General features: G+C 39.7%; 1 protein-coding gene across 1 annotated transcript; it reads left to right on the forward strand.

Annotated features, from left to right (window-relative positions):
* Window positions 1-1,416: 1,416 nt before the first annotated feature.
* On the forward strand, window positions 1,417-9,351 carry LOC308101594 (C-type lectin domain family 4 member M-like; the record flags this gene model as incomplete). The annotated part of the gene is made up of 6 exons (XM_080451015.1): window positions 1,417-1,428; window positions 1,604-1,682; window positions 4,231-4,275; window positions 4,393-4,526; window positions 4,727-4,830; window positions 8,758-9,351. 6 exons carry the CDS (start codon window positions 1,417-1,419, stop codon window positions 8,933-8,935), a joined length of 552 nt encoding a protein of 183 aa, XP_080307141.1. The 3' UTR covers window positions 8,936-9,351.
* Window positions 9,352-9,742: the final 391 nt, after the last annotated feature.

Raw genomic sequence — 9,742 nt, forward strand, 5'->3', positions numbered from 1 at the left:
ACCCCATACTCCACCGCCACCCCACCTCCCACACCACATGACATACCCCCCTCTGTCATACAAACTATACAAAAGAAAAGCCGATCTACAATGTGATGCGTGATGAGCTTGTAGATCTGCTATTTTAGAAAAAGCTTGACAGTCTTTGTAAAGTGTGAGTAGAGGTGGCGGCAGTGGCTCAGGGGTAGAGTGGGCGATAGAGCGGCCGGATGGCAACTGCGAAGTACACAGTTCGATCCCGGGCTCCCCCAGAATTAGTGTGAAATTAAGTGTCCTTGAGCAAGATGCTGAACCCCTAATTGCTCCCGATGAGCAGGTGACTTGCATGGTTTCCTCCGCCATCGGTATGTAAATGGGTGAAATTTTGACACACACACACACACACACACACACACACACACACACCGAACACACACACACACCGAACACACACACACTAAACCATAGTAAATAGCTAATCTACAAGCTCACTGGAGCCAGGGGGAAGCACCCCGCACCCATCACTCCTGCCCCCTATACCCCTCCATCCCCTTACTACCATCAGCTATGCAAGCAGGTGTGTAACTGATGACAATTAGGAGAATGATAACGGGTGCTCCCAATCTGATCAACCGGAGGCAAGTCTACGCCCACACACAACAGAAAAACAGAGATACCAAGTCAAACTAAATTTGTACTTTTTATAACTACAGTTCTTTTTGAGCTTTAAAGCGCGCCCACATTGTTTCTTCAGGAACAATATTTCTAGTGAGCATTAGTGAGGACCAATTACATAAAGATAGGTTGAAAACAGATGAAGTCGTCCTTTAAGTAAAACATGTGAGTACTTTCTCCACCTCTGAATTTCACATATGTTTTCTCTGTGATTATTATATATATATTTTCAGATATGGCTTCCAGACTGTCTGCGAGTGAAACCAAGATGGGAGAGCTCCAGAGCAGACCGTCTGCAAGTGAAACCAAGATGGGAGAGCTCCAGAGCAGACTGTCTGCGAGTGAAACCAAGACGGGAGAGGTCCTGACCAGATTGAGTGAGTGAGAAGCTAGAGGAACTGCAGAAATATTTTGGAATATTTTTTTTTAAGTCTAAAAAGTATGCAATGCAACACGCTGTGAGCTTGTAGATCTTCTATTTTCAAATATTCAATGTATATAGGTTTCACCTGGTTACACTGATTTTGATACTAAACTGATTTAGCTATGGACCGTCTGGAACCCCCTCATGAACCCTTGGGGGTCCCCAGACCACAGTTTGACAACCACTGCTCTAGAGCATTTTGTAAGCAACTGGGAAGAGCCATGGGCCGTCCTTTCATGAGGAGGAGGAGGGACTAGGACAGGTGGGTGGTCTTGTAGGAGGAGGCGGAGGGACTGGTTCAGGTGGGAGGTGCTAAGGTAGAAAACCAGGTATACTTAATGAACTGGAGGGTGTGTCTCCATAAAAACATACTTTTATCACTTTCTGTGCACTTTTTTGAAAATAAATCTTCCTCCTAGTATAATCATAATACATAATAATCATGTTTTAGGGGGAAGATAAATCACGGCGCCCCATCTTTAACTTCCACCATTTGATCCTTTGCTCAACCTTCACTCTCTGCAGGGTGATCCTACAGAGCACCATGCAGACTGCTCTGTCTCTCTGTCTATGGTGCTGAAGCACCGTTATGTGTTTGCTTCAGGTGGGGGCTCTAAAACCAATGCCTTGCTCAAGGTCACTGACAGGAGTTTCTCTCTGACATTTTGTTGTTTTGGTGTGTGAGGAAACCCAAGTGAGCAGTGGGAGAACATACTAACTGCACACATAAAGATCACAGTCAGGTGTTTAAGATCTATTTTTACTTATCATGACTGATAGATCTGCTAATATGAAATATACTGTACTTAAATGCTAACTAATTAATACTTTCTTGTGTTCTGGTAATAAAGCTGACCACCCAAGTTTCTCCCATTAAAGAGGATTAACACCAAGTAGTAGATGCAAAGGTTTAGTGATTTATTTCTCCATTTCCATTCACCATGAATGTTTCTATAGACTATAAAGCAAACAAATGGCACAAATTAACACATTTAGATAATAAGTAGAACGTATGAAGTGATTATATTATTGCAAAGTCAAGTCAGTACAGAACAAAGTCTTACATTGGTCATGAACACATGGAGGAGTGAATGCTGTAGACTCAGTGACAGTGGCTGCGGGTACATGGACCATCATGTATTCATTCAGAATGAATTCATTCCGAATGAACTCATTCCGAATAGAGGAATCTGATCCACTCACCTGTTTACATGGGACCTGAATAAAAGTATTCCTCGTTTACATGACCAAAGCATTCATTCGGAATATAACTTTTGACATGCGCAAAGTGGTTCTCTCCTACGCCCGGGCATGGACCAGGGGCCACTACCCGGAGCAGAGCTTCCCCTGGTGGGCATGGGAGGAGGCAATAGCCCCCTTGTGCCTCCGCGGCGGAGGTCTGTCGGTCGTAGACAGGCCGGTAAGCAACGCACCGACTCCTGGCCAGGCAGCGTTGTATGCGGTACAAGCCTGTGTTCCTTTGTTATCGCCGTTTTAATGCAAAAGTAGCAGATCTACAAGTTCAGACCAGTTTATTTTTTTGTATTGGTACCAGACACGGTAAAACGTAGGCTAGCTAGCCTATACTATTTGTCACATTTCTCATGTAGGTACGATGACGTCATCGCGCATTCGCACATGGTCATTATAATAATAAATGGAGAGAGAGAGAGAGCAACACTACAGTCTATGAAACAAGGCACGCTCATTTATGGCAAAAGTACAAAAGTATTGGCATCAAAATATACTTCAGTAGAAATTATAAGCTACTCATTATGCCGAGTGTCACGTTTTTCTTGTATTATTATGAAAAAGCTTTGAAACATGCTGTAACTCATTCACTGTGAAGAAAACCCTCTTTCTGCGGCGAGTAGCGCGCGGTGCGCACACGGAGAATGCGGAGTCTGTCGCCCTAAAACACAATCGCCCCGGGTCAAAATCCAGCGACCATGGAGCGGCCGTGGATGGCCCGCTCATAAGGTGCGTGGGGCGTAGTGTTTTGGGACGACCGTTCCGGCTGCCCATGTAATTAATTGATTAAGTAAAACTCATCTGTTTTCGCTGCAGCTGCGCCCTAATAATGTAGTTTTCATTTATTTTTGTTCACGTATGCTATTAAAACAATGCAGCTATTGCAGTATTGGGTCTTAACATGTGATTAAAAATGTATACGTATTTGGCCCCTCATATATAAAAAAATGTAAAATCTGATTTAAAATTGAAACTTGCAGCTGATCAATGCGTTTCTGCGTTTACGTGTGGACAGGGATTTTTAAAAAAAATCTTTGTCATGTGGCCAGGGATTCTTTTTAAAAACTGAGGACTAAAATACCTGTTTAGAATAATATAAGTGTAGCCTAGGCCAGCAATCCTTGGAGCGTCCGTTCTCCTGGACAAGTCTGGGCTTAACCATGGCTTATTAAATGACGCTATAGAATATAATCATTCATTTTATCCCGCAGGAGCGACCGTGGCCTAATTAGAGATTTGATAGGTCATTTTTGGACAATTCTGACAGCACTACTAAGCACGGACATGCGCAAAGTAATGCATGTATTCCAAACAGAGAGGAGTGTTTGGAATAAAGTGTTTACATGGTCAATTCCGATTGGTATATCCCGATTCAAACGGTCTATACCACCCCTCCTAACCCGGGTCAGACTGGAATGGAATATTCTATTCCAATTGAGGTGTTTACATGAGCATTTCTATTCTGAATGAATTCATCCATTCATTCATTCCGAATAGAAGTGTATTCATTCCGAATGAAACTGTCCATGTACCCGCAGCCAGTGAGGACTGTGGACTGAGTAAGGGCTTTTATAGGGACACACCCAGACTGACATCAATGAGTCAATTGGTGATGACAGACACCTGTCTGTCATTGACAATGATGAGTGAACCGTCTATCAGAGGCCGCCATTAGACAGCATTCACCATATTCACACGACGGCCATTTTGCTATCATGTTAATGAAATAATGCCACCCCGGGCATTTCTTCACAACCTGCAAATATGACGTGAGAGCAAAATGGCTGCTGTGTGAATATAGTCAATAGAGGACATTCTCAACACTAACAATTGACTTGCTGCAGTAGGTGATTTCTTTTTTTAATTAGTGGATCTGCCATTTCTATAATGTTTCCATACAGATCAGCTACAGACCAGTTATGATTGCCTGAAAAAGAAGCTCTGTGGTGAGTGAGACATCACTGTGTTTCTTCATTGTTATATCATCATCATTCTGTCATTAATCTTGAGCAAATGAAAAAATAAAACAATACTAATGGCTAATATTATTGTTTTATTTTTAGAACAAGATGGATTTACATTTGCTGAGGGTCTGTGTTATTACATCTCTACTGAGAAGAAAACCTGGGATGAGAGCAGACAGTGGTGTAGAGACAGACAATCTGACCTGATTGTCATAAAGAGCCAAGAAAAACAGGTATGACAGGTGTGTGTGTGTGTGTGTGTGTGTGTGTGTGTGTGTGTGTGTGTGTGTGTGTGTGTGTGTGTGTGTGTGTGTGTGTGTGTGTGTGTGTGTGTGTGTGTGTGTGTGTGTGTGTGTGCACATTAGTGCACTTTGTGGAGACACACATCTGTTGTACAGTTTGTACATCAGTAACCAGCAGTTTTTCTGTCCAGGACCTTGTTGCCAGTTTCAACAAGAGGGTATGGCTGGGTTTGACTGACAAAGTCAGCGAAGGATTATTCCAGTGGGTAGATGGAACACCACTGACCACACCAACGTAAGACTATGATCATCTTCATTTTACCTTCATTCTAATAAATGGTATTACATGTTATCATAAAATACAAATCTGCTACACTGTCACAAAGACATCTGATATCTACTTCACTATCCAGTTAATGTGCATCTAATATCTAGAACAGTGGTTCTCAAAGGGTGTGTCGAAGCACACTGAACTGTCCTGAGCAGTGTTGGTTAGTGACCAGTGGTGTGTTCTAGATTTTTTGGGAGGGTATACTATAACTATTCCCTCCCTAGTTCCTCCCACACGCATGGCACGCGCGCGCGTATATAATTAATTAATGTAAAAAAATTGTGCCTGCCCCGGTTCTGCCCCTCACAGACTCGGCCAGGCCCACTCAGGCCCAGTTTCACAGCAACACTTAGTACAATTACAATATGCTTTGTACTGATTTTCTACTGTTTCTAATGTTAATCACCCTGTAACTCAACCACTTCGGAGCTGCTTTTAGCCTTAGATGCATTTGCTTAGCAGTGTTAACAGCGAGCATTCCTGTATCTATTACAGAATAGTTTAAACTTGGCATTGAAGACACAAACTGTATTGAAGATTCAAGAGTTTGCTATGACGCACAATTTGAATACTAATGAAGTACTCAATTCAGTGACCTACGTTCAATGAAGTGAATGGCAGGTCATTGAGTTAAAGTGTGAATTCCTTCGCCAGTAGCCATTAATTATCACCTCAAGAACAATAGTCACACACATGATAAGCCTTCACCTCCAGTCAGACTACTAGTCAGACAGACCATACTGCTGCCCCCCAGCCCAGCCCTCCTGCGTGCAGCACATCAGATGCGTATCAACGTATCCGATACGACGTCTCGAACGGTTTTTGGATGTATACGATGGCACCGAAAAAAATCTACAGGCCACACTGCGTATACAGCGTACCACGGTAGAACACACCACTGGCAGTGACACGTTACATAGTAATATATTACTGTAATATTATTACTTCCCCCAGTAACGAGTATTGTCATTTTAATATTATTACATTACTGATACAAGTAACCTTGCGTTACCACGGCCGGATTAACCCTTTGTGGTGCTCAGGGCTAAAACCTGTTGGTGCACCCGAAACGGGTCGTGATGAGTTGAGTACAATGGACCACAATGGAAACAAGCCCCCTGGGCCTTTATGTGTTATCCTTTTAACATAAACTTTGTTAATACATCATTCAATCAATCAACCAATGAAGCAGCCTCTGTGCAGGTCTGGGGATATTCTGGGTCAGGTCAGTGTGTGGCTCAAACATGAAGCCAGTGCCAGGCATGCATAGTACACACATACACACACACACACACACACACACACACACACACACACACACACACACACACACATACAGGAATACTTTCAACATTTGGAAGTATCGTCATTATTTTGAGTTTATTTCAGTCCAAGATACAAACATAGTTGTTACATAGTGTTTAGTGCTGCTTTTAGGAAGTTTTTGATTCCTCCTGTAAGGATAATTAATTCTTAACTGGCAGAAACCTTGTATCTCCATTATTTGACTTTTTATATTTCTTTGTAAATTAATGCCCTACTTTATTATACAAGAGCGTCGCAAAAGTAGTGAAAATAGCAGATTTACAAGCTCACAACACATCGCGACGCATTGTGGGCTTGTGGATTGGTTATTTTCACTTTTTTCAACATTTTAAAATGTTTTTAAAATAACAATGAAAAAGGAATGGTTTTGGACACCTGGGTTTCCACCCGACAGCAACGGTATGGAATATGAAGAAAAACAGTAAAAGTAATAAGTAATATAATATGTAAGTAATATAAAGGCCAACACACACATATATTTCTAAGCAAATTATTTTTCAAAAAACAAGAGGTTGTTATTTAAAGCGTGTGTTTACTTGACAAAGTCACGTTCATGGTTAAAATGAATGTTTTTTTACTGTGTTTCTGAAACTCGGCGAGGCGACAGGCTGACTTTAATCATTATGCTGAAATCCTGCGTCCTCCATGACTGCAAGGGGCTTCAAATGTTTGGCCATAAAGACCCCAATGTTTTAGTTATGAGTTTGATCTGTCTGATAATATCATCTGCTTGAAGACGCTGTTTAAATGCTATGAGGTGTTCTTTCCTACCCGACTCTCTCCTCCTTGTTCTGTCATCAGACACTGGGAGGATTTCTGCATAAAATGGTAGCCTGTATTGAAAGTAGGCTATTATAATCCACAATAATAATAATAATAATAATAATAATAAACTTTATTTGTATAGCACCTTTCATGACATGTCATAAAGCTCAAAGTGCTTTACAGAGCAAGAATACAATTACAGTTACAAATAATTTAAGAAAAATAAGAAAAGCAGAAGCATAAAACACATTAAAATAATAGCAAAGGGCAGTGATTCAGGCAATGCAGGTGTTAGTTAAGGTGTTAGTTGGAAGCTGATTGCAAACTGTCAACGTTTTATCCTCCATGTCTTGTCATTGTTGTCACCCGTCATATAATACTTATTATATTAATATAGTAAGTGAATCCATAAAGTCTAATGATGGTGTTATTGCCGATCAAGCTCACAACGTGTCACATCGGGTGATTTAATTTAATGACAGACGTATGTGTGATATAGTCAGGGGTGTATTGGTGATAATAACTGACTTCATGTTAACATCCCTACGACATGTAAATGTGTAGCTTTCTTAAAATGAATAGGCTATACATACTGTAATATAGGGTAATAAGCTAAGGTACAGTAGACCTTCATTATAAATGTGAACTAGATGATTACATCATCTACTAGTTATATGCAGTTAACAAACAACTGGTAGCCCAACAACTGTTAAACTGATCTGCTGCTTTTCAGAACATGATGTCACTGCTCAGATTATTATGTTTTGAAGTTATTAAATACAAAATGAATGAAATAACTCACATATCGTCCTGCAGCTCTAGTGCAGTGGGTTTCAACCCTTTTCATATCAAGGTCCATTATTTATTGGGCATTTGAGCCACGGAACCACCATTTGATGAGATTTAGACTCTCAGAGCCAAGACTTAGAATATTGTGTTATCGTTGGATACGATTGTGTCCACAATTCCATCCATGTTGTATTGATGTTGGTTCCATAGGAGAGATAACAGGCAAATGTTGATCAAAATAATAATTCTTCTACATTCTCTAATTGTGTTACTTCTTGTACATTAAGTAATACAGATGTTTAACAATAATTTAACTCTTGAGAGCGTAACATTTTACACTCTCAAGAGTTAAAGATCTATAAGGGTCCATTTGGTTACCAGCTCTCCATCATTTAGCTGGGGACCACCTGGAACCCTCTCAAGGACCACTGGTGGTCCCTGGACCACTGGTTGAGAACCACTGCTCTAGTGCATCAGCAGTCCCAACAGTGCCATCTACTGGCTTGAAATAATCAAGACTCCTGCAGCCGCACGGCAGCCATAGAGTTAAAAATAAGGCAACACGATGCTTCCTGTGGGTTAATTTGGTAACTAGTAATTTATTACTGTTCCTGAGTAATTATAACCAAAACTGGTCATGAGATCCAGGTGAACCACTCATTATTAGTGAAATATATGAAATATATACAAATAGGCTAATTATATATTTTATATTTTATTTTATTTTCTATATCAGTACTTTGTGTGTACTCATTTCTACAGCCTTAAATACATATAACTATTTATTCATTAATTTATCCCACACATTATCCAAAGCGGCAAAATAAGCCGATCTACAAGCTTATACAATCATGCAACATGTTGTGAGCTTGTAGATCGGCTAATTTAGAAACAAATACGTTTGAAAACCACTGAATATAAAATGAGGTGATGATTAAAAAACAAACGATTTAGAGTGAAAAAACATCCTTGTAAAAGTATTGTATTAATTATATGTTCCTACTTCTACAGGTACTGGTACCCTGGTGCGCCTCATGATGAACGCAATGACCCTGCAAAAGGCCATTACCCTAATGCAGAATCAGACTGTGTTGAGTATTATGATGGGTCTCTGTCTAGCAAAGGATGGAACGACATGCCGTGTTCTATCCATACCATCTACTGGATGTGTGAAAGAGCTCTGTGCTGAAACCATCATGTTCACCATGTATCAGTTAGCTGGAGTGTTGTCTGCCTTGCAAGTTCTACCCAATATGCACTGTAGACATTACATAAACATTTATATTCATATTTTCATATATATAGTTAAAGGGGAGCCTATTAGAATGTGAATAACATTAATCTAACAGCCATCTGTTCCATTTTAATACCATGTTTCATGTAGATTAATATAATGTTTGTTCTGTTCTTAAAACAGTGCAAGAGAAGTTATGCATCTATTTCTCACCAGTTTTAAGCATTTTATTTCATTTTATTTACCATTTAACTTTCTTATTGATTGATTATATGCTTTAACCACTTAAGCCCTATTTTATACTTTGGCTATTGGAAAATAGCAGATCTACAAGCTCATCGCAATGTGTTGGTGAGGTTGTAGATCTGCTACAGGACCACAATGAAAACAAGCCTCTAGGGATCTTTGTGTTATCCTTTTAGCATCATTGTAAAATCAGACCACTGTACTATTTGCAAACTGTTAATAAAATATTCAATAAATCAAATGCTATTTTTTTATTTTAATGTAAAGCACTATCATGTTTTGTGTTGAAGGTAATACAAAGTTGTACAAGTTGCATCATTAGTATTATTATCATCATCATTATTATTGTTATGTCTGTAAAGCATTATAAACACATTCATGAGACAACGCTCTCATACAGTATGTTTATAATCATGCAAGACATCTTATATCAATGTTTATAAAGTATAGGCCGTGGGCATGTTGAACATTATACATAAATACTATATTCTCAAGTTGAATTATTATTATTATTAA

This window comes from Gymnoscopelus braueri, assembly GCF_963280865.1.
Source record: "Gymnoscopelus braueri genome assembly, chromosome: 15".
In the NCBI taxonomy this organism is placed as follows: Eukaryota; Metazoa; Chordata; class Actinopteri; order Myctophiformes; family Myctophidae; genus Gymnoscopelus; species Gymnoscopelus braueri.